Source organism: Aspergillus pseudodeflectus (genome assembly GCF_044049435.1).
Source record: "Aspergillus pseudodeflectus strain CBS 756.74 chromosome Unknown BJX68scaffold_119, whole genome shotgun sequence".
Classification (NCBI taxonomy): Eukaryota; Fungi; Ascomycota; class Eurotiomycetes; order Eurotiales; family Aspergillaceae; genus Aspergillus; species Aspergillus pseudodeflectus.
In genome coordinates, this window is record NW_027263895.1 from 19,832 (window position 1) to 45,536 (window position 25,705).

General features: G+C 52.0%; 10 protein-coding genes and 2 non-coding genes across 12 annotated transcripts; 4 read left to right on the forward strand and 8 right to left on the reverse strand.

The window, feature by feature from the left end:
- Window positions 1-12: 12 nt before the first annotated feature.
- Window positions 13-1,082, reverse strand: BJX68DRAFT_37611 (uncharacterized protein). The gene is made up of 3 exons (XM_071049053.1): window positions 827-1,082; window positions 543-743; window positions 13-481 (listed from the first exon to the last, which is right to left on the reverse strand). The coding sequence occupies exons 2-3, from the start codon at window positions 714-716 to the stop codon at window positions 233-235; spliced, it is 423 nt and encodes a 140-aa protein (XP_070892029.1). The 5' UTR covers window positions 717-743; window positions 827-1,082; the 3' UTR covers window positions 13-232.
- Window positions 1,083-2,002: 920 nt separating this feature from the next.
- On the forward strand, window positions 2,003-3,818 carry BJX68DRAFT_273558 (putative carboxylesterase; the record flags this gene model as incomplete). The annotated part of the gene is made up of 4 exons (XM_071047492.1): window positions 2,003-2,333; window positions 2,391-2,414; window positions 2,469-2,747; window positions 2,806-3,818. 4 exons carry the CDS (start codon window positions 2,003-2,005, stop codon window positions 3,816-3,818), a joined length of 1,647 nt encoding a protein of 548 aa, XP_070892030.1.
- Window positions 3,819-3,996: 178 nt separating this feature from the next.
- Window positions 3,997-8,061, reverse strand: BJX68DRAFT_37541 (pyruvate carboxylase). Its single transcript, XM_071049050.1, has 3 exons — window positions 8,025-8,061; window positions 4,338-7,966; window positions 3,997-4,282 (listed from the first exon to the last, which is right to left on the reverse strand). The coding sequence occupies exons 2-3, from the start codon at window positions 7,821-7,823 to the stop codon at window positions 4,175-4,177; spliced, it is 3,594 nt and encodes a 1,197-aa protein (XP_070892031.1). The 5' UTR covers window positions 7,824-7,966; window positions 8,025-8,061; the 3' UTR covers window positions 3,997-4,174.
- On the reverse strand, window positions 7,923-8,573 carry BJX68DRAFT_37573 (uncharacterized protein). Its single transcript, XM_071049052.1, has one exon. It carries the CDS (start codon window positions 8,459-8,461, stop codon window positions 8,021-8,023), a length of 441 nt encoding a protein of 146 aa, XP_070892032.1. The 5' UTR covers window positions 8,462-8,573; the 3' UTR covers window positions 7,923-8,020.
- Window positions 8,574-9,015: 442 nt separating this feature from the next.
- Window positions 9,016-15,015, reverse strand: BJX68DRAFT_37538 (clathrin heavy chain). Its single transcript, XM_071049049.1, has 6 exons — window positions 14,774-15,015; window positions 14,691-14,711; window positions 14,552-14,578; window positions 14,114-14,485; window positions 9,826-14,049; window positions 9,016-9,769 (listed from the first exon to the last, which is right to left on the reverse strand). Exons 1-6 carry the CDS (start codon window positions 14,810-14,812, stop codon window positions 9,440-9,442), a joined length of 5,013 nt encoding a protein of 1,670 aa, XP_070892033.1. The 5' UTR covers window positions 14,813-15,015; the 3' UTR covers window positions 9,016-9,439.
- Window positions 15,016-15,138: 123 nt separating this feature from the next.
- Window positions 15,139-15,526, forward strand: BJX68DRAFT_250823 (uncharacterized protein). The gene has a single exon (XM_071042314.1). It carries the CDS (start codon window positions 15,232-15,234, stop codon window positions 15,517-15,519), a length of 288 nt encoding a protein of 95 aa, XP_070892034.1. The 5' UTR covers window positions 15,139-15,231; the 3' UTR covers window positions 15,520-15,526.
- Window positions 15,527-15,835: 309 nt separating this feature from the next.
- BJX68DRAFT_t165 lies at window positions 15,836-15,930 on the reverse strand. Its single transcript has one exon. It is a non-coding gene; the product is annotated as a tRNA-Thr (tRNA).
- Window positions 15,931-16,096: 166 nt separating this feature from the next.
- BJX68DRAFT_37639 (uncharacterized protein) lies at window positions 16,097-16,938 on the forward strand. The gene has a single exon (XM_071049054.1). The coding sequence runs from the start codon at window positions 16,313-16,315 to the stop codon at window positions 16,775-16,777; it is 465 nt and encodes a 154-aa protein (XP_070892035.1). The 5' UTR covers window positions 16,097-16,312; the 3' UTR covers window positions 16,778-16,938.
- Window positions 16,939-17,595: 657 nt separating this feature from the next.
- On the forward strand, window positions 17,596-17,668 carry BJX68DRAFT_t164. Its single transcript has one exon. It is a non-coding gene; the product is annotated as a tRNA-Thr (tRNA).
- A 790-nt stretch (window positions 17,669-18,458) lies between these two features.
- BJX68DRAFT_250828 (phosphoribosylaminoimidazolecarboxamide formyltransferase/IMP cyclohydrolase) lies at window positions 18,459-20,980 on the reverse strand. The gene is made up of 4 exons (XM_071042315.1): window positions 20,669-20,980; window positions 20,349-20,475; window positions 18,750-20,235; window positions 18,459-18,696 (listed from the first exon to the last, which is right to left on the reverse strand). The coding sequence occupies exons 1-4, from the start codon at window positions 20,685-20,687 to the stop codon at window positions 18,541-18,543; spliced, it is 1,788 nt and encodes a 595-aa protein (XP_070892036.1). The 5' UTR covers window positions 20,688-20,980; the 3' UTR covers window positions 18,459-18,540.
- A 588-nt stretch (window positions 20,981-21,568) lies between these two features.
- Window positions 21,569-23,098, reverse strand: BJX68DRAFT_37662 (INSIG family protein). Its single transcript, XM_071049055.1, has 2 exons — window positions 22,095-23,098; window positions 21,569-22,033 (listed from the first exon to the last, which is right to left on the reverse strand). Exons 1-2 carry the CDS (start codon window positions 22,794-22,796, stop codon window positions 21,671-21,673), a joined length of 1,065 nt encoding a protein of 354 aa, XP_070892037.1. The 5' UTR covers window positions 22,797-23,098; the 3' UTR covers window positions 21,569-21,670.
- A 584-nt stretch (window positions 23,099-23,682) lies between these two features.
- Window positions 23,683-25,679, reverse strand: BJX68DRAFT_37685 (uncharacterized protein). The gene is made up of 2 exons (XM_071049056.1): window positions 25,457-25,679; window positions 23,683-25,376 (listed from the first exon to the last, which is right to left on the reverse strand). The coding sequence occupies exon 2, from the start codon at window positions 25,339-25,341 to the stop codon at window positions 24,148-24,150; it is 1,194 nt and encodes a 397-aa protein (XP_070892038.1). The 5' UTR covers window positions 25,342-25,376; window positions 25,457-25,679; the 3' UTR covers window positions 23,683-24,147.
- Between the last annotated feature and the right edge of the window lie 26 nt (window positions 25,680-25,705).

A 25,705-nucleotide genomic window follows, 5' to 3' on the forward strand; every position in this document is an offset into this window, starting at 1 on the left:
GCTAATTACTAGTACTGCTTGAACATAGTAGCATGTCCAATCTAAGAATCATCACTGCAATCGTTTCCTTTGGCACATATTGCACGCTTTACCAATATTAATATCAACACCAATGCGTTGTCAGACTAAATGCAGCAGCATACTTAATCAGAATATTCATCTGCTTGATCAAAAAGCAAGTAAGAGCAGTATTAAAAGCCTTGTCAGAAACTACAAACCCACCTCCGCAGATTCACTTATTAGTATAATTACCCCGAGTATAGCCATCCCACCACTTTGAAAAGTACCCGCCGGGCTGAGACTGCTCATTCCAGCTCTGTCGACGCGCAGTAAACGTGTCATCGCCCGAGTTACGTTTCTGGTTCGTCAGGTTCTCGAAGAGGCTGGAGGGTCCGTGGCCGCTGGATCTCCTTCGCTCGCCAACGGAGGGCGGGCTACGTTGGCCTGCATTGGTGGCGGATGATTCGGATGCACTAGAGGACTAGGATAGACGTGTTAGTTTGTTGAGTTCTTTTTACATGGTACGTTGGACTAGGGCATACACGTCTCTCAGTTGTAGCAAATGCATCGGTTGTATTAGTAGAGGTCGAGGGCCGTGTCGCCTTGTAGGCTGAGGATGGGCCTCCTCTCACCCAGACATTGTGATGCTCATAGCGGTCGCCAATTGTTCCGTGCCAGTGGCGAGGAGAGGTTGGGCTACCTTCCTTGTTGCTCATGGTAATCAATGTGGGATATATTTATGACTGCGTCAAGGCTAGTTCAGCGTTCCTTCATGTGCAAATAGGAAACCTAGAGCCGACAACAGAAGTCATTATCGATTACTCACCTTGATAAGAGGAATAAGTTTCGCTGTATGATTGCTGAGTTTGGTGGTTTTTGGGTGTGCCGGCGACTTATATATCAGAAAGAGGGGTAAGCAAGTAACCTCACGGTTGTGAAACAAGCCGTGGATAGACGACCGCATTACTACGATATTTCCCACCAGAGAGCAACCTCTGGAGCGGTCCAATAACGGATCAAGAGGTTTCGTGACCCTCAACCTCTAGCTCATGATTGGGAGGAGCTCTCAGCAACCCCGGACGGATCAACAGCCTAGATCCACAGTGCACCACGGGCATGATGGTAAATAATCGAAAGCAGGAGTTCTGATGGGCTCACAAGGGCGCTTCAATCAGATCGTGATGTCGAGACTGCCAATGGAGCCGAAGGCTGACGTCAAGCGCCCTTCGAAGTGCGGGGGACCACAAAGGCGACGACTCTGGTAAGGTCAGCACGAGCCATGGGAGGATGAATATCAGCTGGTGGCACCAGACATGGTTAACAGAGCTTGATATTTGTGGATTCAACGTGCATACCACGACAGGCATACCTTGACAGTAATTGGGCTTATGATAGGCTGAAGCTCCAGCTTATGGTCTTTCGAAGCCCTGGGCTCGATGCATCCAGCGATTTCGCGGGTAAGCGATCACATCTTTAAAATGATGGATGCCACTTTGTATATCACCCGATTATTCACACTTGCCAGCAGATATGCTAACACTACCAAGCATAAATTGGAGGGAAGGTCGGCGAATGGTGATAGATTCACTTGGCCGTCGGTCTCCAGATCTGGGGCCGAGCGCGAGCACCAAATTTCCCCCAATAGCAACCATCTTCTTTCCTCATCCATCGCTTGCACAGTTGATACGCTCGTTTGCCGATACCACTTATCGTGTGTTCCCCTTTCGTGCTCTTTCTAGCCAAGGGCTGTCACATCCCCGCCTCCCCGCCTATCCACTCGGCTAATTGACGACTGAGGCGCTTCTCTACTCCAACTCCAAGTGCGTACATCCTCATTTGAAGAACGGCCGGCCCGGCTATCTCAGGTATATAACACTGCATATTTGTATCCTGTAAATGGGTACCTTTTTTCACAATTGGCCTTCCAGTTCATCTTTCAGCAAACGATTGAGTGTATGTAGCGACGCGGGGCTGCTTTTGCTGCTTCATTCCTTGAACAACCATGGAGACTATTCAGAAACCATATGTGAGATCTCTCGGCCCTAGAGGCTATGTACAGGGAGTCACGATATCCTCCAAATCTTCCAACAGACCTCTTTGTCACTACTTTGGTGGCATTCGTTATGCACTCTCTCCGTCAGATCGCTGGCGAAAGGCTCAGAAACTGTCCTCAGCATACACATATGGGACCAAAGACAGCCCCTTCCAATGCCCTGGCTCTTCGGGCGTATGTCCCCAAGCCACATTTATGGAGCTTTCGGCTACACAAGGTTGGGATGAGGATTGCTTCCAATGCAACGTATGGGTTCCTCTTGGTGAACCCCCAAAGAATGGTGCGTATTTAGCCTTTACATGAAGAAAGATGCAAATTAACTTTTGTACTTTCGCAGGATGGCCTGTCCTTTTCTTCATCCGTAAGTATATTACTACTCGTTTCAGCAACCCGAATATTATCTAACATTCTATAGATGGCGGCTTCCTGCAATTCGGTTCCCCAAATTCGTTCCACGCCGCAGCTCTTTTGGGTGAAACGGACATGAATGCTATCGTTGTCATGCCGGCCTACCGTCTAGGCCCTCTGGGTTTCCTCTACTCTTCAGAACTCGAAACGGACGCCGCCTCAGTTGGCGAGACCGTGGGAAACCACGGCTTCTGGGACCAGCGCATGGCCTTAGAATGGACCCGGGACAACATTAGCGTATTCGGCGGTAACGGCTCTGAGATCACTCTCACAGGATACTCCGCCGGTATAACCCCCACCTCTTCCTCATTCACTATATAACCTCAAATCTAACAATATACTAGGAGCCTACTCCGTCTGCTACCAACTGGCCTACGACCTAAACGTCCCCGACAGCGAATCCCTCGTAAAGCGCGCCTGCATCTGGTCCAACTCTTTCACCGTACATCCCAAGTCCCCATCCCTCGCCCAAACCCAATTCAACCAACTCCTCTCCGCCCTCCACATCCCCATCACCCTCCCCGCCGCCGAGAAACTCCGCCGCCTCCGCTCTACACCCCACAACACCCTCCTCGGCGCCGCAACGTCCATAGACCTCCACGAATTCCGCCCAACAACCGACAACGCCTTCATCCCCAACAACCTCTTCCACACCCTCGACAATGGAACCCTCGCACGCAAGCTCGTATCCCGAAACGTCCGCATCATAACCGGCGAATGCCGAGACGAACACTTTCTCTATGGAAGCTGGCGCCCACCCCACCAAAACACCATTGGCGGTCTCCGCCACCGCCTCCTAGCAGACTACCCGCAGCCCATCGTCGACGCCCTCATGAGAACGTATTACCCCAACGGTACTCTGCCACGCGATTGCGAGAACTGGGACTCCGACGCCTTTGGGCGCGTGTATGCTGATATGCAGGTGCACAACATGCAGCGCGGGTTCATCTACGCACTCACGAACCCCGCTACGAACAAACCTGTTCCCGGTATCGAGAAGCTGATCTTCCGATATCGCATGGAGTATCGGCTTTCGTGTGCTGATCGGTCTCTCCCGCCTGCGTGGGGGGTTACGCATGCGACGGACCAGTACATTTGGTTCTGGGGTAATGGGGAGGTAATCAAAGAGGCGGAGAAGGGACTTATTAAGAAGGCGATTGTAGATCCGTTTGTCAAATTTGTGCATGGGGAGGACGATTTGAAGTGGGGGACCCAGAGTTATAAGGAGATGAGAACGTTGAAGCCGGATGGATCAGTAGGGATTTGGAAGGATGAGATTTGGGATGAGGGAGTTAGGGTTTGGAAGATTCTTAGGGAGGTAGGGGAGTATAGTAATGGTGGCAGCTCTAGACTTTGACTTTACGAGATCTCGATATAGAAAGGAGAACAGGTGAAGCAGCTAGGCCAACATTTCATACAATGTGACCTAAATATCTTGATCATGAATCATAAAATAACAGTAGAAAAAAAGCTTGACACGTGAAATACAGCAGATAAAACACACATTTCCCAGGTTCGACCCGAACGTCACTGGACAGACGATTTAGCAGTATCTCTAACCAACACCAAAGTATTTCCGACATTCATGCCACCATGTACAGTATTTTCCATCCGGCTGTGGAGATGGATGGGGGCTATGAAATGCAGTTGACACATGATTTCCATTCATAGTCACTTTTCGCTTTGAGAATCAATGAATTCGTTCGTGCATATTTATGCCTTGGCGATCTTGCAGATGAGGTCCTGCCCATCGACGGAGTCGCCCTCCTTGACCAGCAATCCAGACACCTTTCCGCTGTGTGGGGCGGAGATGACCATTTCCTAAGCATAAGATTAGCTAATCCGTTTGTAAAACATCAACTACTAGGGAGCTTACCATCTTCATAGCGCTGAGAACAGCAATGGGATCTCCCTTCTTGACCTCCGAGCCCTCGTGAACTCGGATCTCGACAACGACACCACTCATAGGAGCGCCAACCTGGCTGCTGTCGCCAACATCGGCCTTAGGACGGGCAATGTTGTCGACGGAGGCCTTCTTGTCATCAACGCTGACTTGACGGACCTCTCCGTTCACCTCGTAGAAGACCTCACGCTGGCCGGTCTGCTCGGAAAGAGGACCTATGGCGAGCAACTTGAGGATGAGAACCTTGCCCTTCTCCAGCTCAACATGGAACTCCTCGCCAATCTCGGGCTTAGCCAGGAAGTAGCGGGTAGGAAGGACGGACAGATCACCAAACTTCTGAACGAACTTCTTGTAATCTTCGAAAACCTTAGGGTACATGGCGTAACTTGCCACGTCGTATTCGGTAGCAGCTCCGAACTTCTCGCGAATCTCGGTCTTGATTTTAGCCAGATCCAGAGGCTCCAGGAAGAGACCGGGGCGCTTGTCGAGCTTGCGGCGGTTGCGCAGAGCCTTGGAGCGCAGAGGTTCGGGGAAACCGCCGTAAGGCTGGCCCATGAGACCTTCAAGAAACTCGAGGACGGAGCCAGGGAAATCAAGCTCACCGGCGCGGTTGATCACATCCTCGGGAGTCAGCTTGTTGGAGACGATGAACTGAGCCAGGTCACCGACGACCTTGGAAGTAGGAGTGACCTTGACGATGTCGCCAAGCAAATCGTTGGCTATTTCGTAAGCCTTCTTGGTCTCCGCCCACTGCTGGCCCAGACCAAGTTGGCTGGCCTGGAAGATGAGGTTGGTCAGTTGACCACCGGGGATTTCGTGCTCGTATACCTCGGGGTCTGGGCCAGTCAGACCAGCCTCGAAGGGTGAGTACAGCAGGCGCAGCTGGGCCCAGTAGGTGTCAATAGCGCGCACCTGGGCACGGTCAAGGCCAGGATCCTGCTCGGTCCCCTCGAGAGAGGCGAGGATAGCACCAATGCTGGGCTGAGAGGTCATTCCGGACAAGCTATCAGTGGCGGCATCGACTGCATCAGCACCGGCCTGGGCGCAGGCAATCATGGAAGCCACACCAGTTCCGGCAGAGTCGTGAGTGTGGACGTGAATGGGGAGGTCGGGGTAGCGCTCGCGGATACCACCGACAAGGAGGCGGGCAGCCTGGGGCTTCAGCACACCAGCCATGTCCTTGATACCAAGGACATGAGGCTTGAGTGCAACGATCTTGTCAACCAGACTCAGGTAGTACTCCAGGTTGTACTTCTTGGAGGGGTTCAACATGTCACCGCTGTAGCAGACGGTGGCTTCAACGACACCACCAGCGGCGTGAACAGCCTTGATACCGACCTCGAGCTGGTCAATATCATTGAGAGCATCGAAGATACGGAAGATGTCAACACCGCACTTCTTGGCTTGCTTGCAAAAGTGGTAGATGGCGTTGTCAGGGAGAGACGAGTAGGCAACTCCGTTGGCACCACGAAGCAGCATCTGGAAGGGGATGTTAGGAACGGCCTTGCGCATCTTGCGCAGACGGTCCCAAGGATCCTCATAGAGGAAACGCATGGCGACGTCGAAAGTAGCACCACCCCAGCACTCCAAACTGTAGGCATTGGAGTATGCGTGGCTCGTTTCGTGGGCGATGTTCAGGAGATCGATGGTACGGACACGAGTAGCAAGCAGAGACTGGTGGGCATCGCGCCAGGTGGTGTCCATGATCAAGCAGCCCTTGTTAGCGCGCACGGCCTTGGCCCAAGCTTCGGGACCCTCCTGGTCAAGAATCTGCTTCCAGCCCTTGGTAGCGGGTACGGAGGTATCGACGACCTTTCCAGCGGCATCATAAAGGGTAGGCTTGATAATGTCGCCCTTGAGCTTAGGTTCACCAATCTGCCCCTTGATGCTGCTGCCGTTGACGGCGACATCACCAAGGTAAGAAAGCAGCTTCTGAGCACGGTTCTGACTGCCAACCAGGGCGAAAAGTTCAGGAGTATCATCAATGAAGGTTGTCCAGCAGTTGCCGTCAATGAAAGTGGGGTGGCTGAGCAATGAGGTCAAGAAAGGAATGTTGGTCTTGACACCACGAATGCGGAACTCAACGAGGGCACGCACGACCTTGCGGCGAGCAATCTCATATGTGGATCCACGGCAGGTACACTTGACCAACATGGAGTCGTAGTGAGGTGTGATGACGGCACCAGCAAAACCGTTACCACCATCCAGACGAACACCGTTACCACCAGCAGAGCGGTACACCTCGATCTTACCGGTGTCTGGGGAGAAGCCCTTGGCAGGATCTTCGGTTGTGATACGGCACTGAATGGCGAACCCGCGGGTGGAGATGCGGTCCTGGGTCAAGCCAAGCTGCTCAAGGGTAGCACCAGCAGCAATCTGGATCTGAGCAGCGACGATATCAATGCCAGTGATTTCTTCGGTAATGGTGTGCTCGACTTGGATACGGGGGTTGATTTCGATGAAGTAGTAGCGGTTCTGCTGGTCGACCAAGAACTCGGCAGTACCAGCATTGCGGTAGTTGACGGACTTGGCCAGGCGGACAGCATCAGCAAGGATGCGGTCACGGACGTCGACAGGTAGATCCTTTGCAGGGGCGATCTCGACGACCTTTTGGTGACGACGTTGGACGGAGCAGTCACGCTCGAAGAGGTGGACAACGTTGCCATGGTTGTCACCCAAGAGCTGGACTTCAATGTGCTTCGGGCGGTCGAGGAAGCGCTCCACAAAGACAGTACCGTTGCCAAAGGCTGACCGGGCTTCCGAGGTAGCACGCTCGAAGGAATCTCGCAGATCCGCCTGGTTGCGGACGACACGCATACCACGGCCACCACCACCAAAGGCAGCCTTGATGATGATGGGGAAGCCGTAGGTGTCGGTGAACTCTTTAACCTCTTCAAAGCGCTCCACGGGACCCTCTGTGCCAGGGACGACCGGCACATCGCATTTGATAGCTAACCGACGGGCTGATACCTTGTCACCAAGGCCCTCAATTGTTTCCGGAGTAGGGCCAACAAAGACCATACCCGCCTGCTCGACTTTCCGCGCGAACTCGGCGTTTTCTGACAAGAAACCATAACCAGGGTGGATCAGGTGGACGCCGTGTTCCAGGGCAATCTTGACGATCTCATCGATGGCAAGGTAGGCACCGACAGGGGTGTATTGGCCGCGTTTACCGATCACGTAGGCCTCATCGGCCTTCTGACGGTGCATAGAAAGTCGATCCTCGTACGAGTAAACGGCGACAGTCTGGAGGGACAGCTCGTGGGCTGTTCGGAAGATACGAATAGGGATCTCACCACGGTTGGCGACGAGGATCTTCTGGAACTGCATGATAGCTGAATTGGCGCGCAGGCGGTGATGGACGGAATCCCGGTGGTGGCCATCATGGTGGTCGTCGACAAACTCGGTGTCGTCGATGGCCTCCTCAACCTGGTTGTTGTGGTCGACGGGGGCAGCCATGATGGGCGGGATGAATTGGTGGAGGGGAGAGAGGAGGGGAGGGCGGAGGTGGGGGAGGGGAAAGAGAGAGGGAGGGGGTCGGGACAATTAAGATTGACAGGAGAGGGGAATGGATCTAAATGTTCTGGAAGCGATCGGGGAAGCTAGAAGGCTTTATTAGAATTACCAGGCAGAGCCAGAAAAAGAGCAGGAATGAGTCACCTTGGGAGACAGGCGCTTCCCGGCGGAGGAGTATGTGTACAAGCTGGGGGCAAGAAAATAGCCCGGTTTCGGAACGGAAAGGGAGAGGAAAGCAGCGGGACGATCAATTGGAACGAGACAGACCGGGAAATTGATAAGAGAATGAGAAATAAGAGGGATTTCGGGCGGAAATGGTACGGAAAATGATGGGGAGCGGTGGAGGATGAAGCTAAAGAGGGATGGATGCTTTGGAGGGGAGCAGTCCAGAAGCAGGTGACGATGACGATATGCACTCGATCTATCAGGAAACTCTTTCCTTCTGGCAGCGGCCCTCGTCCAGCTCCTCTACCCTTAATATACCGCGCGTCGTTTCTCTCACCGGCACACCGGGCAGCTCTTGAAGCCAAGTCTTTTCTTTTTCCCCTCCCTTGGTACGGTCTTTTTTTCTCCGTCTCCATCCAGGCTTCTGGGATATGATGCAATTCAATCAGCAAACCATTATGTGTACACTTCTCTATAGCTTCAAAAACGCCGAACGCCTACAATAACCGAGCCATCGGGTGCTTCAGGAAGTCCAGTTATCTTCGATGCGTACCTCGGGTACTCGGGCTAATACTCCCCATGATATTTGAATCCCTCTAGCTCTCCGGAGATGGCATCCATTAAGAGACCATTACTCGATTAGGCACTCCGGCTCGTTTGCCCGGCCATCCAGAGCACGCCCGTCAATGGCCCAGGGCGCCGGGCCTCGGTCATTGTCTTTCTGAAAAGGCTGATTGTCTGGGTGGTAATTGAACAGTCGCACCGTGAGCGACGCCCTCGATGCGAGCAGCCTCTCCCGCATGAGCAGGTCTCGTGATTGTCTCCCTTGCTCCAGAGCTCTCCGGAGTACTCTCGGCCTACGGCGACCCCACTTGTGCCCCCTCCTCTGCAGACTCTGATCAACGACATGATCTGATCATGTCAGAAATTATTTAGCCCCAAGCTGGGACAAGATTTGCTCAACCCTGTCTAGACTGCACCTGCCTTCCCAGATCATCACACCGGAGTGTCGCCCAAACGCCGCTCCTCCACAACCCATGGATCCCTCTGCTGCCCCTCCCGTCCAATCGTGTCGCTCCACACTATCACCTTCCTTCGTCCTGCCCTCAATTTCGGTCGCTCCTCTGTCGCCCAGCTGCACATCACGCCCATTCACTACAACAATCACCTGCTTGGCGCCGTCGTGAGGTTACGCTTGTTTACCCTTACAGCTCCGCTTTCTGCATCGTGCACTAAATCAGGAAAATGCCATTCACTAGTAACCGCAACCAGGGGGTACCCGGGTCACAAGACAGCTCAGAAGAGAATGAGAGTTCGTATCAGAAAGACATGATGAGAAAATGATTTGAAATTTATCAATCAGGGAAGAAAAAGTACAACATCACAACAGTCATCTAGAATGGCCGGAACCCCGTGGCTTGTGGTGTAATCCCGTTAGCCTGTGTTGCCGGACCCTGCGTGAGCATGAGCCTAGAACCCCCAAGGATGGGTGTATTATCCTCTTCCTTCCTTTGTGTCACCTCTCGTGCCTTGCGCTCCTCGTTATCCTTCTTAAGCGTCTCAATTGCACGAGTCTGCTCGCAAAGGAAGTTGATCATAAACGGCATGGTGAAGTCCTGAAGACCGTGTCGCCATGACATCTCCAGGATGACATCGGGACGGATGAGATCGTAGCAAGCATACAACATGCCGACGTAGCACTCCCGGCTACCGATATCCACAAACTGTCCCAAGTTAGTAAACGGATATTCAAGGGGTAAAAAGAAAAGGAGTAGCTTACGTAGCGAAGGAGCTCCTCCACCACCTCAGGCTTGCCTGAGATAGCTGCTGTCTCAATGGCATCTTTGTAGAGCTTATCTTGCTTGGAAAGCTCGATCGACTTGGCCCAGCGTTTGTTGTTGCGGTAGATGTTGGCCGCGATCTGTCTGAAGAAAATCAGGTCGTGTTTCTCCAGGCGCTGAGCGAGCTCCACGGCGTCAAAGTTGTCATGGTTGTCTACTGAGTCACGAAGAGTCTTGTAGTCCTCCTCTTCGATCAACAGGTCATTGATGGCGTCATTGACCGCCCTCTTGTTCTGAGACTGGACGTTGATAAGGAAAGGCTTGATTAGAGGGATATTGTCCGAGGTCTGGAAGATCCGTACAACACGGTTGACGTCGATACGGGCGGTCAACACTTGCAGCAGGTCGGTGAGCAGTAGAGGTTGCTCCTGCAGGTAGAAGTTGAGAGCACGGTAGTAAATCTCCAAGTTTGCAACCTTGACGATGATGTCCTTAAAGGAGTGGTGTTCCCATGCATCGGCGGCACGCTCCATCATTGCCAAAGCTGCGTTGTCCCACTCATCATAATGACAGTACAGGAAAACAAGCTCGGGCCACAGGCTGGCCTCCTCACTAGCCTTGATCATCTTGGGGATGTTGATACGAGACCAGAAGAGCTTAAGGTGCTCCATGACTCGGTCGGGGTGGTACTTGGAAAGAGCAATGCCCAGTTCAGTGAACATTCCCATGTGAGCTCTCTCCAGCCCCAGACCAGCTTCAAGCACGGCAATCAGCTCGTCAAAGTACCCATTGCGCTCGTATTGGCGAACAAGATCTTGCAGCTCCTCCGCATGGACGATCAGGTTAAGACCACAAATCTGTGCAAGACGGAACTCCTTCTTTTCGACGCAGGCCTCGTTAACTTGCTTCCATACCTTGACACTGTTGGCCTTGCGGGCGCACTCAACCGCCGCCTGGTAGTCTTCGAGGTGCACAAGTGTTGTTGCCAACTTGGCCCAGTTGGAGATGCTGGTGTAGAAAATCTTGGCAGCCTGGTGGTAACCCTCCTCATAAGCCTTGTCACCAGAAGCCTCGATATCAGCAACGTTGGTGGCACGCAGGAAGTCTTCAAGCTCTGCGAGCTGGTCTAAGCGCGCGTAGCAGAAGGCAAGGCCAGTATCAATAGCAGGCTCTCGTAGCGTCTTACGAGCCATCTTGAGGTATTTGACGAGATCCTCGTCCTTTCCGGCGTGCGTTGCGGTTTCGATGACCTCAAGGTAATTGGAAGGATCGTTGGCATGAATATAAGACTCGATGGAGTCAGTGACACGGAGGCCGTCCAACTGAGCCTTGGCGACCTTGCTCCAAACATCTGGCAGCTCAACACGCTCGGCAAACTCTTGTGCCCGGTCAATGCTGACGATATTTTCCACGAGAACGTTGACAGCAGCAATGTAGTTGTTGACCTTCTTGTAGATCTCGAATGCCTCCTCGTACAAGCCAACAGAGATACACATTTCAGCGATCTCATCGGGGCTGAACTCATTGAGTTGATGGATGTAGTCCATCAGACGACCCTTGTCAGCCTTGGCAGCAGTCAGCATCAAGAGATTTTGCAGGCTACCGTTGTCGCTGAAAGGCGATGGTTCAAGAATAATCTTCTCAAGAAGTTCAATTAGGTCGCCAGGAAGATCAGCCTGAAGGAAAGCTTTGACAGCAACTGACACCTTGTCTGGCTCTGTGGACTCGGGGACGGCTGTCGCAACCACCTGGTCAACGAGAGATCGGCGGTGCATGTTGTTTTCGCTCAAAACAAACGACCAGATTTCTGGATCTGAGCGTTCAACGAGGTAGCGAGCCTGTGCCCTGTACATGGCGTTCTCATTGGTGATGTTAATGAGTTCCAGATCATTCTGCCCCTTACTATAGGCGACGTAGGCGAGGTTAGGATCACGCTTCTCGCAGTACTTTCCAACAGTGAGGGTATCGTAAAGGTCGTTCTCCTTGAGGAATTTCTCTGGGTTGTTGTTGCTGTCAATGTAGATCTTTGCGAGGGCGTTGTAGACAGCTTGCTGCTGGTTACCCGTGGCAAGAGTTGCCTCTAGGAATGGCAGGAGAAGTTTCAGCCTGTTGCGGCTCTCTACCTCGGAAACCAACTCGTCGATGGGGATTACAGACGGGTCAACGGTAGACAGAAGGTTCTTGATGATACCCTCGTCACAGTCGACATCGAGTAGGCCTCCGACGACAGCCGGGGTGCGCGAGGGATTGACCCGCTGCACATACACTTCAATGGACTTGTACTGTTGGTTCTGGTATAGGTAAAGCACAAGGTCATGAATGAAGTTGAATCGGTCGCAGACAATGATGAGCGGCAACTGTTCTGTCAACCGAGCTTCCTTGAGGAAGTTCTTGACCTTTTCGGCATTGTAGTAGTTGCTTTCACGGCAGATTCTCTCAACCTCGGTGATCTGACCCATGGCAGTGGCGGCTTCAATATACTTGAAGTGCACCTCGGGGTCCTCAGACAGATTGACGATACTTCCAAGGTAGTAGTACAGACCCTCCGCAGTGCGGTATTTCTCCAGGAGGCTGATTAGGCGGCCAGGTCCAATGAGGTCGGAGAACTTTGTACAGATCTGAACAACGGCTTGCAGGTTCTGGCGGATATTGACTTCCAACATCGTGTCCATGCACTCCAAAGTCTGCTCGACAGAAAGACGGCCAATAAAGTTCATCAGCCACTCCGAGTTCAGCTTGTCAGTCTTGACGATGTTGCGCTTGATCACGGCGGGATCATCGGTATTTTCCAAGGCTCTTTGGACAAGACCAGCACCTTCGCAGAGCTGAGAGATGCGAGGGCGGTCATAGTGCGTGAAAATCTCGTTGCCAAGGATAGCGTCAGCAACTTGAGGGGCGTTGACAAGGTTCATCTCGAGCAGACGTGTCTGGAGATGGCCATGCTCGGGCTTGTTATCCTTGAGAGCATCCAAAAGGAAAGAAGTGGCCTGTTGGATCATGTTTTGGGCCAGGAAGACGTCAACGACGCGATCGAGGTCAATGAGGGCACCAGATTCTTCATTCGCAAGCTGGCTCGCAAATTCAGCTCCCTTTTCCGGGTTCACGCGTACAATATGTTGGAGAAGCTGGGTGTAATCTGGTTGGTAACCGACTTGCTTGGAGTAGGCGAGGATCTTGTCGAATTGACCGGTTTCGGCAAAACCGGCAATGACCTTGTTCGGAACATTGGCCTGGAGGTAGATGCTCAAAGCGAGGTTCATGTCGTATGGCCGCACAATGTCACCAAGCTCCTCGGAGCTCTCCAGCTTGTTCTCACGCATCCACTTTTCCAGCAGGTGTTTTCTGTTCTGCTGCAAGACAGGACGCACAAGTTCAACACTCTCGTATCTGTTAAGAGTTCCCTTGTCCAACAGCATACCAAAGTACTGCAGAATGACTGACATTCCCTGTCCGCTCTGTGGAGCGTTCTTGAACTTGTTGATGGTCTCGGTGGTTCTAAGAAATCCTCGAGGAGAGTTTGCAGCGATCTTCGCGGCTTCCGAGTAGTTACCCTGCGCGAGCAAGTTGTCAAATTGCTGCTGGTAAAGGTGGTCCGCTCCAGGAAGCCCTCCCTTGGAAGCAAGCTTCACAGCGAGGCCGGACATGGCCGGGTTCTCCATCAGGTAACCAATGATGTTGTCCTCATCGACACTGACGGACAAGACTTGACCTTTGCGGTTGACACCGACGAGACCAGCGGATTCGGAGTCGGGGGCGGTAGTAAAAATGGTCTCGCTGGATATCCGGTTCATGAAGATGCAGGTACCGGATTCGAGGTCGTAAAGGTGGATAAAACCATACTTGGTGACCAGGTAAACGATGTCATATCTTCGGGAAACCTGCATCGCGACTGGAAAGTCGTTGACTGCCTCTTGGGGGAAGAACACCTCCACGGCTTTCTTCTGGAACCTCGGGTTAGGCTCTTGGTGATCAATCTCGGCAATCTGCAGCTTGGCCCCGGTTTGTGTTCGCACGGCGAATGTGAAAAGCTTGTGTTCCAAGGGCGAGCCCTCCACTCTGATTGAAGCAAAGGCAGCTGCGTGACCTTCAATAAACTGCGAAATCCCACGCTCCTTGGAGTATAGCTGCATTGAACCAACAACACGACCCTGCTGTTGGCTGATTCCAACAACTACCATCCATTTCTCTTCGTCGTTTACGCGGTAGTTGATGATTTGGCAGCCCTGAAGAATGACGCATAATTAGATGTGCACTTTTAGCAATTTTCTCGGGAAAGGATGAACATACGCTGAGGTTCGGGAGTCGGTCAAAGACCTTTATTGGCTGAGACTGGGTGGGATCGAAAACATCCCAGTGGTAGACTGAGGTTTCCGTCACCAGACCCAAGCTTTGCTCACTGAACCACTTCCAGTACACAACATCCTCGTTCATGACCGCAGACTTGAGCTTCGCCTTGGCTGCCAGGTCGAATATTTGGATTGTCTTGCCTTGCGCTTTGAGGGCAATGATATTCTTGGACCAGTGCATAATAGCACTGTCCGCGTTGATGGGCCGTTTGATGACTTCATTGTTGTTCTTGAGATTAATGATGATAACCTGGGGCTTATCATTCTCGTCCAGTTTCTGGCGGACGCAGACGTAGTGATCCGATTCTAGAGTCTGTATGACGTACGGAAGTTAACGGCCGGACGAAGGCGGATCATTGAGACGCGCAGCAAGACTTACACATGAATTGAACCCAATCGACGCCGGCTATCAAGAGCGTGGTGTCAGCAGCTATCTCGAAACATATCAAAGGTGCGTTGGAGAGGGCGGAGCCGTAACACGGGGAAAGGCCACGGAGTGCGACGACCAGAGAACATACCGCGATTTCGGCATTCGTCAACTGCGCGAGGTCAGGAGTCAGTTTTGCAATCAGTAGTGGGCGATTGAATCAGAGCAACTCACATTAATAAGCTCCGTGAATTTAATGGGAAGAGGAGCCATATTTACAAGGGCCGCAGGACGACCTCATACACCCGGAAACGCCAAGCAAATCAATGAAGGGAGATACAGGAAATGGTGCGTTAAGAAACGAGGGATTGGAGTATGTAAAGAGAAAGGAGTAAGGAAAGGGGGAATGAAGGAAAGCGGAGAGGAAGATGAGGAATTGGGGAGTTGATGAGCAGGGAAACACTGGGGAAGCGGAAGGTGACCTCAGGAGGCAGGCGCCGTCGTTGCTGAGGTGTCGCTTATGGCCTCCGTCACGTGCACGTGGCTTTGGTGCCTGAGCTACCAGTAGCTCCTCGAGCAAACGCGAACCCCGGGAGTGAGATGAAAGTAATTGCTGGCTAAGACTAGAGGTGAGATGTATATGGGGATCTTTGACTGTTTGTTGTTCTGAACTGGACTGCGAAGAAAAGGATATGTATGCAGGAGGAATTGAAGGTCCAGCGAGCCAAGAACTATACGCAAGCCAGCTGGGGAAGTTGGTTGTTGGAGGATTCCAGGCTCTGCCTCAGATCAAAACACCTGCTCTTATAGTAGAGGTGTTGAGAGTTGATTCCTTCACTTGGTACTTGAATAGCGAGTCTTGCAGGTCGATTCCAACTTCACTAAAGGAAGGAGACCATTGCGGATGGTTGTCACCGGGTGCTTTCAATGCCTTCCAGTGCCCGGAAAGACCATGTCAGGTGCTTGAAGTAAGTATTTAAAGCAAGGGATGACAATTGCAGCACCCCGTAATTGCTCTTATATTCATGATCCTCGGGGTGAGCCGACCTATAATCCTGGTTTGCTAGGTAGGAGGAAGAGATTCAACGGCCTTCATCAGTCTATACCTATCTATATACACAATGACATGGAAGCAACCTGGGCTTGAACAATGGATAACTGGTCCCGTCTAAGCCTATCTATTGTATTCACCAAATCTGGTCCAGCAAACCACACAAACTCGCTCGTGCAATTGACAGGCCAGCCAACCAGGACATTCACTGAATCTCAGAGCAAAAATCAAGAACCAAAAAGAAATGCTCCCACGCGGATTTGAACCGCGGACCTCATGATTGATATTGACGTTTGAAATCCGTACTAGTCATGCGCTCTACCAACTGAGCCATAGGAGCTAGTTGTTGGTGCGAGCGGAGTACAATGTTATCTCATCCAGCGGATCAATATTTTCTGTTACTGTGTGTGCTAGGCTACTTCTGTGTTAGCTCGGCTTACCTAATGATTCGTCCCGGAGGCGAGCCTCAGTTGCTTTGTCCATGGTACTCGTCGACTACATTCCCTTGGAACTCGAGCTGCCAGGCACCGGGCAAAGCTGGTGTGTTTTTTTCACACCGGTGTTGAGGCCTATTCATGAGACTTTCAGTTTTGTTGTCACCGTAAGGACACGATCGAGCTACCTTCGCTCCGCCAAACTGTATAGATTGACTTCGCTACCCTAACACCAGGAAATCATACACAACCTTGGAATCTCGCACTATCATACTATTATTTGACTGGATGGACCATGGCAGAGGATTTCCATCTCGACATTCTTGCCATGAGCCACGTGCTCGTAGGAAGTTGTCGCAAAAGCTCGGGTTCGAGACTCAGTTGAATCGATTCTCCTGTACTATCAGGATCCCCAGCATTCAACAGCCCTCGATGCCGAGTGCCGACGGGCGTAAAGGCGTCAAAGCCATGACACAAGTCGCATACGCTTTACACTGCAGCATAGAGGACTATACTCCCCAACTGTCGCTCAATTATGATTGCGTTGCTCTTGCCCTGGTCTCCCGTTTTCCTGGCAGCAGCACTCCGAACGTGGAACACAGATCGCAGTCAGATCTGCAAACTCAATGTGCTCCAGCTGACGGCATACGTGCGCCGTTTACTAGGGATAAGTATTTTGGGAGAAGGAGCGAGGACCGGCGAAGGATCCCCATAAGAACTTCACCCCACGCCCTGAACCTCTTCCTCGGATAAGCATCCCTTACTGTCACTGTATCGATTACGGGGTAGCTTCAGTCGAATTGCATTTGACCTATCATCGGTATTCTTCCTCTACAGAGGGATGAACCACCGCAGGGACGAGCCAGATCCTGGAAACACCTTTGTTTGACCTTCATTTTCGCGAATATCCTCTGCAAGGCCTTTTACACCTCTATGGGCGCTATCTGGACCTTCACTTGATCTCTACAAAGCTTCTGCTTATTCCTCCGCTCAAAGTCCGCGAACCATCCGGTTCGACCTCTACTTGAACCTCTACTTCTTGATCAATAGTTCACGCCTATAACCCCCGTTCTCTCAAGATCCTCGCTGTGGTGAGGATTGGATCTCGATGTTTCTCTGGTTTTGAAGGCTTTCGTTGTGCAGGATCCTCGCTGCGGTGGGGGTAGACTCTTGCCGGTTTCCTCTTCGGTTGGGTCGTGGAGGGTCCAGGGTAGAAGGGGACTTGCGTGTGCCTTCTTCCTGGCTCCAACTAACGCCTGTACGAACCCTAATACATACGTTTCTATGGGCTCCGGTCGTCATTTGAGAACAGTCTCACGAATAATTCAGGGGAACGGTATTGGAAGGCGCGAAGGACGTCGGTGTTCCACTTTAAATCTTCACTCTCGCTCAGATCCTCTTGAACCTCTACAAAAAGCCTCTCTTACCTCGCTTTGTTGATTACGGAAGACCTTCGCTGGTGCTTCAATCTTGTATTCCTTCGTGATCATTGTACAGTACTGTGGGTCGTCTCGAGGCTTAGAGAAGCTGTTGGGCTCTATATCCTAACAGTCTGAACTCATGTATCAACAGCTCCTATGGCTCAGTTGGTAGAGCGCGTGACTAGTAATCACGAGGTCCGCGGTTCAAATCCGCGTGGGAGCATTTCTTTTTGGTTCTTTTCTAAATTCCATCGCAGCTTTTTTTCCTACCCCTTTTTATATCTACTATTTACTGTTCGTGACGTGATCATTTCTCATCCATTGTTTATTATTGCTCTATGCGTGCCCCCATCTGGTCCACTGGTTGGGCTGCTTGAACGCGCCGTTGCCGCTGGTTTAGGCGGTGTCAGGGCTGAAATATATACTTGCCCGGCTCCCATGAACCCTGTCGACACCGTTTGAATGTGTCGGTGCCGCGTCCAGCTCATGTAGGGCAGTACCTAGCTGAGACATCCAAATGGTGTCGACAAACCACACCAACTTCCCCGCACCAAAGCCCGATAACAGAGAAAGAATCGAGTTACTCTATGACTACGATAAACAGAACTGGTCATCAACAGAGCCCCGACCACTGGGCAAGCAACACTGGGACCAAATCCAGACAACATACCACGCAATAGCAGAGACCGCGGACACTACGAGAACGGGGCAATTCTACTTCGATAGAAGTTGAAGGATATAGGGCAAGTCGCGAATAGAAAATGAAATAGGTCTACTGCACAGGTGAGGCAGGTAGGGCATCAAGCAATACACTCTACGACGGCCTTGCACAAACACACATCACATCCGAAACGTTACCAGTGGCGCCACGAAGAAAAGAGAAGAAAGATTCAGCAATGATACGCGCTACCGTGCCCAGCAAGCTTTTAGCACGGGAGCACCACTACAAGCATCTCACAGGGGGAAAAAAAAAGAAGGAAAAAAAGAAAAAAAAAAAAAAAAAAAAAAATCACCAAAAAAGTCATCAAACCCGTGGGTATTCATTTTTAGCGACGCGGACCATTTTGGCACACAAACAAAAGAGGATATAACAGCCTAGTGGTGGAAGAGACGAGTGCCCTGCTCAACAAAGACCATACCGAGCTTCTCAGCAGTCTCAAAGACGGGACCATCGTTCTGGCTACCGCTGGGAGCAGCAATGTACTTGACACCCGAACGGGCAGCGCGGAAGACGTTGTCGATGAAAGGGAACTTCCACGGAGTTAGTACTAGAGGCTCTAAGCAGAAACGGGAGGGTAACGTACAAAAGCGTCCGACGACACGGCAACCTCGCCCAGCTGCTTGAGCCAGGACTCGCGCTCCTCCTGTGTGAATGGGGCAGGAACCTCCTCAAAGACGCGCTCGTATTCAGCTTTTTCAATGTCATTGCGGGGAGTCTGACCAGAGCAGAGCAGGTCAATAGCGTTGCTCTTGTCGGCGCGCTTGGTGCCGGCCTTCCACTTGATGCCGACGACACGGTCGTGGAAGCGCATCCACCAGTTGTCGGTCTTGTCACCAGCCAGACGGGTGCAGTGGATACGGCTCTGCTGGCCGGCTCCGAGACCAACAACCTGGCCGTTCAGGGCGTAACACACAGAGTTCGACTGGGTGTACTTGAGGGCAATGGTGGCCACGGTGAGGTCCCTTAGAGCGGAGTCGGGGAGGGTCTTGAGGTCCTTTGGAGTAATGATCGTGGTAAAGGTCTTTTGGGGGGAGATGACAACGTCATTTCGGTGCTGGCTGAGCTGGACACCGTAGACTGTGCGAGTCTCCTCGCCAGCAGGAACGTAAGAGTCGTCCATTTGCAGAACGAGGTACTTGCCGCCCTTCTTCTTGGAAAGAATTTCGAGGGCCTCCTTCTCATAACCGGGAGCAATAACACCGTCAGAAACCTCACGGGAGATGATCTTGGCGGTAGTAACATCGACAACGTCGGAAAGGGCGAGGACGTCGCCAAAGCTGGACATGCGGTCGGCACCACGAGCACGAGCGTAGGCTTGAGCAAGGCCCGAGGACTCGATGCCGGCAATGTCGTCGACCATGTAGACCCTGCGCTCCTTCTCAGTAAGAGGAACACCCACCGCAGCACCAGCGGGAGAAACGTGCTTGAAGCTGGCAGCAGCAGGGTAGCCAAGAGCCTGCTTCAGCTCCTTGACAAGAGCCCAAGCATTGAGGGCGTCCAAAAGGTTAACGTAGCCGGGGGACCCATTGAGAGCCTTGAAAGGAAGCTTGCCTTGAGGCATGTAGGCCGAGGCAGGCTTCTGATGAGGGTTGGTTCCGTAACGGAGAGAGAGGTACTGCTCGCCGTTGCCAGCGTACTGCTTGCGGAAGAAACCCGAGATGGCAGTATCATAATCTGCGGTGTGTTCAAACGCCTTGAGGGCGTATGACCTCCGGCTGGCCTCGGTGATTTCTCCAGCCTCAAGCTCCTTTAGGAACTCGGGGTAATCCTCGGGATCCGAGAGGATAGTAACGCGCGAGTGGTTCTTTGCGGCGGCACGGAGCAGAGTCACTCCTCCGATATCGATCTCTTCCACGGCCTCCTCGATGGTGACGTTGACCTTGTTGACAGTCTCCTTGAAGGGGTACAAGTTGCAGACGACAAAGTCGACCTTGGCGATGTTCTGGTCGGCCAGATCCTTTTCATCGGACTCGATATCACGGGCAAGAATACCACCGTGGACAGCAGGGTGGAGGGTCTTGACACGGCCACCGAGCATCTCGGGTGCGTGGGTAATAGCTGAAACATCCCTGATGCCCGTCAGCCACCAGGCTTTCACACAGCCCCGAATGTCATATCTTCCAACAACCACGGCCTCGACAGGACGAGCGGCGAAAGGGGCCCATGTCAAAAGGGAACGCACTCAACTGGGAATCCCGCTTCCCGGATCATCCTCGCGGTACCACCAGACGCAAGCAGGCGGACATTGTGCTTGGAAAGACCCTTTGCCAGGTCCAGAAGACCAGTCTTGTCGTAGACGGAGAGGATGGCTATAGTTGGGCAAGAGAAAGCATATAATTAGCAAGACCATCCAGAGAGGATAAATGGCAGTCAGAGAAATGTCAATAGTGGGGACGAGGTGAACCAAGTCCGTACTTGGCAGAGAGCTGGAGAGGTTCCAGATTCCAGCATGAGAGAGATCCAGTGCTCAGCAGGGAGAAGAAAGGAAATGTGATAGCCTACCTGACTTTTGCTGGGACATTGTGAGACACTGACGGCGACGTTCTTAGCCCCAGAAAGAAGAAAAAGAAGTCGGGACTGACGATGTGCAGGAAAAAGAAGAAACTAAAAAAAAGATCGGGAGGGTCAGGAGCTCCCCACTACCCCTCAATCTCAGTCGAGAGTCAGACAAAATACTACCTAGGTAAGGTCTGAAGAAGTAGCACTGGAGAAGGAAAGGTTTGTAGTCTTTTCACTTCAATTATGCGCACAAACAACAACTATAAAGCCCACCACATCAATTGATGATTCCCTCGATTCCAATTGCCTTCTTCTTCCCGCGGGGTCACATCAGTCAAGAATGGCCGCTTTCGGAGTCCATCCCACTTAACCACCCAGGAGACGCATAAAGTAGCTGACTAACTGATCTGGCATATCAATATTTATCCTGAAAAAAAATCACGTGGCACTTCTCACATGATTATCTCTGCACAGACCACATTCCAGTGAACAAAACCCAAGCCAAAAATTTCTCCCGCGTCTTTTTCTTTTCTTCTTTTCTTCTTCATGAACAACGCAAAATCAACATTCTTCCAAAAAGCGTTCCTACGAGGGATCAGTCCTTGATTGATACCTATGAAGTACGGAAATCGTCATACAGAATGGAGAACGACTGCACATTGCAGAGTATCGATCTTGGGTGCAGTGCCTACCTGGCCCCTACGGGGCTTGGTGGGAGGGACTGCAATGATTGGTTCTACACCACGTATTTTCTCAAGGATTTGTTCTGTGTGTAATTTAAGTTTTGTAGGTGTGGCTTGATATTGCTTGATGATCCTGCGTGCTTATGTGCGTGATGGATGTCTACCATACGGACTATCAGGTCGCATCGACATGTTCGAGGAAGAAGTTTGATTTACGGCATGCACGAGGTTACGGAACCGATAACATCTCATGAGAAGAGCGTTCTGAACGTATTATTCGTCTCTTAAGGCATTTAAGAAAGACCTCATGTCCTAACTTGAATCATGGCTTGACTGCCTGGCGACGCCCAAAGTCAAGTTGTCTGCCAATGTTGCCGAAGCAGACGATCGCGCAGAAGAGGACGCTTGCAACCCATGTTCGGACCGCAATGCTCTCCTGGGTAATTCCTGCCACCGCAGCAGCTTCTGCCCCGGTCCCGTTTAGTGTTGGAATTGTAGGCGCAGATGCTTCGGCCGACGGAATCAAATCAGGCTTGAGACCTAGCAGCAAGCCCATACCCCCGACTCCCAAGGTGGTTGAAAGGATGAAACCGGTCTTGGTGCGGTCGATGAGATACCACAGAACGGGATTGACGAGGGCTAGCGTTAGAGACGCTTGAGTTGTGGATTCCCAGGGAGTGCGACGCTATAAAAGATGAACATTAATCATTAATTACAGACAATCACATGAAAAAAAAGTCGCTTACCATGGCGAACGCGATACCCACAAAAGCTCCGACGCTGCGGACCACGGCGGGCCAAGAAAGCGCGAGCTCCGAAGTGTTCTGATCAGTACTCGAACGTTTATCCTGCGTCGCATCGCCGACTGCGCCGTCCAGGAACGTGTCCAACCAAGGAAGAACGTTTCCTATAGCGATCCCGGTGATGCCCCATAGCCCCTGATATTGCCATGATCCGTAAAAATGAGTATACTCAAGTTTCACCGGGGTAATCCAGTGATTTTCGTGGAGGTGGATGGTAATGATGCCGTATGCGACACCAAATGCAAATAAAAGAGTGCTCCGGAGGGCCTGTGGGAGAATAACGCCGCGGAACAATCCTTGGCTGAGGCGAGACCGCGTTCGAAGAACCGCGGCAGAGTCTGTCCGGCCACCAGTTGGTTGAACCTTGAGGCTGTTCGGGCTGCGAGGTTGTACCTCGGACTCGGTTCCCCATGGACTGTGGTCATCTCGAATGCTCTCAAAGGCCGTCGGAGAGTAAATGCCATACAACGTTGGGGATGTCAAATTCATGATCGACCCATTACGACTGATAGCGGCCGACCCAGGTTCTCTGGGAGTCAAGGTGTCGGAATTAGAGGGTTCCGCCGGGGTCGAGGATCCGGATGAGTCGTTCAAATTGAATACTCGCTGGGGGCGTGGGCGCAAGATTGGAGTTTGGTCGGACATGATGGGCGAAAAGAGCAGAAGAGCGCGTTTATGTGGCAACTCGTGATCTCAGACGTAGCATCTAATCCAGGGCGGCAGAGTCCGGAAGAAACAGCGCGCTGTGGGTGGTTGCGAGTAATGGCCGTGGAAGGAGAATAGGAGTTATCAGGCCTGGGAACTTTGAAGAGATGGAGAGAGGGAAAGTGGTCGAGGTCGATTCGAGAGGAGTGGAGTGGTGTTGACAACGCCGGTTGTTGGCAGCGGCGGACGGAGGCCGAGCGCGTCTTAATAATAATAACCGCAAACTCAAAATGGAGACAAAAAAAAAGTTTCACTCAGTCTTCAGATGATTCTGACAGGGGACACAGCTGCAGAAGAGGAGGAGGCCGAGAGGAGAAATACTATGTCGCTAGTGGAGCACGACTGGAGAAGCTGGGGAGGCAAGATTTGCAGAGGGGGAGCTCCGTGGAATTGGGACGGAAATGGTGGTTGAAGAGTCAGACGAGAGCTTCTGAAGACCTTTTTATCTCTACAGTTGGTTGGGGTTACTGTAGCCCTCAACCCTGAACCTGTTGAGCCAGTCGCGTAATGCCCATTCCGGTCTTCACGAGTCCGTCCTCGGAAACTACAGTATAAGTGTGAAAGGCACCAGGGCACGATCCGGGCGTAAATATCTCCTGACAGCGTACTCCGTAAACACAGGGCGTTGCCCCCTTACATGCCCTATCTTTCCGGCACTGCCATTTCCAAAATACAGCCCTGTACTCGGTAGACTCGTACTAGAGCTGGGGTCCTTACGCAGACGAATCGCCATGCAGTGAATCTGGATTACATTGTATGGGAACAGTTTGTTGAGCTCCTCGGCAGTAGTTGCAGCGTCAATGACTCTTGAATCCTACTCAGGTCATGTGCTTGTCGCTGCCAGAGTTACTCCTTCGGCCGCAGAACGAAAGTCACGGAGTATTCGTATTTACGGTGTAGACCTCATCCCGGTCCCTCAGCTGCTGATCTCCGCTTGTTACTATGGAGCACGACTCCAATCCTTACCAGTCTAACGCCGCCGGACGTCATGATGTCTTGAATTACTGGGATTTAATGGCTGTGGCAAGCCCTTGGCTTTGGCCATGACTTCATCATCAAGGGAAAAACAAAGCAAAGAATAAATAAAAGTCAAAATAAGTATGAGTAGGAGTGAAGTAGGCGAAAGAGGACGGATGCGAAGGGAACGAGAAGCTAGGGTAGTCCTTAGCTGGTAGAGGAAAGAGAAGATAGAAATAAGGTCCTGAGATACCAGACACGTCAGTATATCCTACCAACAGTCACATCCGAGCTTCCAAGCTAAGCGCGCCATCGGGATTGAAGAGACGCCGTCTCAAGCCCATCCCGGTCTCTCAAAGTCGGCACCCGAAACCTCACTTGCCGCATCGCGTTCTCCGCCGTCGGGAATGGATGAGGTCTCATCGGCATCGCCCTCCACATCCATATCAACATCATTCTCGTCGAGCTCCTCGTCTTCACCGTCATCGTCTTCTTCTTCATCAGACGACAGGGCATCGGCATCCTCATCCCCGTCTCCGCCCAAGAGGCTGTCTTCGTAACCTGGCTCGCCGGGACGTAGTGCTTGGGCTGCTCCAGAAATGTCATCTTCATCGCCGCTACCCTCGCCCAAAAGTTCACGATCAATATCATCAAGTCCCTCTTCTCCTTCGATATCTCCGGGCGCCGGAGACAGTCCGTCATCTCGCCCTGGCGTATGCAAGCCGGTAGTATTATCGACTCCGAGCGTAGATGCGCCCGCGCCCTTACTACTCCGGCTGCGGCCGCCTTTGACACGGGATGCTGACGCCTTGGAAGCCGCACCGGTTGGAGTCGACGTCGCAGCAGCGGCGGCGGCGGCCCGAGCGAGCTTGCGCTTGGCATTGCGTTGAGCCCGAGCTCTGCTTCGAGAAGACATCTTACCCTCTAAAGCATCCTCAAAGTCCATAGCTTCTTCCCTGGCTTTCTGACGCTCTTCCCGCTCCTTCTTCCGATCCCTTCGCGGTCCGTTTGCATTTTCATAGTCCCAGCGGTCTAGTCGTCTGGACGCTTTCCGGATGACAGACAGAAAGTAGTTTGCGCACTCGCCAAAGTCCTCTTCATCCTCTGGGTTCGGCAGAATCCCGGCCTTTCCCCATGATTTTTCATCCTCTGTATCGTAACCATCCGGAAGATTCTGCAGCAAGCGGCCATACCGAATAAATGGGATTTCGTTCTCCCTCTTCTCACGAAGATCACGATATGCATCACTTTTCCGTTTGGCTAGGATGTATTCGATTCGTTGTCGGCGATTTCGCTCTACTGCCAATTGGTGTTGCGTAAGTGGCCGGGGTCGTCGGCTCGAAGATTGATGATGATGTGGCGAAGCTTCAGTAATGAATCGATTTAGGATAGGATGACCTGAGCCTGGGGGCGCCGGCGAAGCAGTATCGGGGGTGTGCTCTGCCTTTGTCTTCAAGACGATGCGTGGGGATGGGCCTTCGAGGCCGGCGGGTTGGTAGCCATATTCGTCGTCTCGAGGCATCTTCATGGTAGAGCGAATCGTTCCATCGGGATTTCGAAAGTCTATGAGATTGTCAGAGTCTGCGCCGGCTACAAAGGCTTCCCCTTTATTATCAGAGTGAGGGAGAGAGAGATTTCGTTACCTGTAAGAAAAAGTTAGCAACAGGATTCTTTCCACTAAATCCCGTGTCAACCGCTCACCAGGCTCCATTTGCTTCAAGTATTGGGATTCCCAATATGGCGCTATGAAGTGAGGGCTGTCAGGGAGAGGAGTGTGGCTGAATTGACAGCTGGGAAATTTGCAAGACTTACCCTTCTTAGGACGTTTTGGCGCTCTGGGCGTAGGTTCTTCTTCTTCTAAGATTCCTAGATGAGAGTTAGATAGTGTTGGG

Coding starts and splice junctions, on each gene's coding strand:
- BJX68DRAFT_37611 (XM_071049053.1), bottom strand. CDS start 716: ATGAGCAACAAGGAAGGTAGCCCAACCTCTCCTCGCCACTGGCACGGA. Junction 482..542: donor TTGCTACAACTGAGAGACGT/GTATGCCCTAGT, acceptor CGTCTATCCTAG/TCCTCTAGTGCATCCGAATC.
- BJX68DRAFT_37541 (XM_071049050.1), bottom strand. CDS start 7,823: ATGGCTGCCCCCGTCGACCACAACAACCAGGTTGAGGAGGCCATCGAC. Junction 4,283..4,337: donor TTCTCAGCGCTATGAAGATG/GTAAGCTCCCTA, acceptor TCTTATGCTTAG/GAAATGGTCATCTCCGCCCC.
- BJX68DRAFT_37573 (XM_071049052.1), bottom strand. CDS start 8,461: ATGGAGACGGAGAAAAAAAGACCGTACCAAGGGAGGGGAAAAAGAAAA.
- BJX68DRAFT_37538 (XM_071049049.1), bottom strand. CDS start 14,812: ATGGCTCCTCTTCCCATTAAATTCACGGAGCTTATTAAT. Junction 14,579..14,690: donor TGACGAATGCCGAAATCGCG/GTATGTTCTCTG, acceptor CGCTCTTGATAG/CCGGCGTCGATTGGGTTCAA. Junction 14,486..14,551: donor CGATTGGGTTCAATTCATGT/GTAAGTCTTGCT, acceptor TACGTCATACAG/ACTCTAGAATCGGATCACTA.
- BJX68DRAFT_250823 (XM_071042314.1), top strand. CDS start 15,232: ATGTATGCAGGAGGAATTGAAGGTCCAGCGAGCCAAGAACTATACGCA.
- BJX68DRAFT_37639 (XM_071049054.1), top strand. CDS start 16,313: ATGGACCATGGCAGAGGATTTCCATCTCGACATTCTTGCCATGAGCCA.
- BJX68DRAFT_250828 (XM_071042315.1), bottom strand. Junction 20,236..20,348: donor GAAGCGGGATTCCCAGTTGA/GTGCGTTCCCTT, acceptor GACGGGCATCAG/GGATGTTTCAGCTATTACCC. Junction 18,697..18,749: donor CCGTGTCGTCGGACGCTTTT/GTACGTTACCCT, acceptor ACTCCGTGGAAG/TTCCCTTTCATCGACAACGT.
- BJX68DRAFT_37662 (XM_071049055.1), bottom strand. CDS start 22,796: ATGTCCGACCAAACTCCAATCTTGCGCCCACGCCCCCAGCGAGTATTC. Junction 22,034..22,094: donor TGGGTATCGCGTTCGCCATG/GTAAGCGACTTT, acceptor CATCTTTTATAG/CGTCGCACTCCCTGGGAATC.
- BJX68DRAFT_37685 (XM_071049056.1), bottom strand. CDS start 25,341: ATGAAGATGCCTCGAGACGACGAATATGGCTACCAACCCGCCGGCCTC.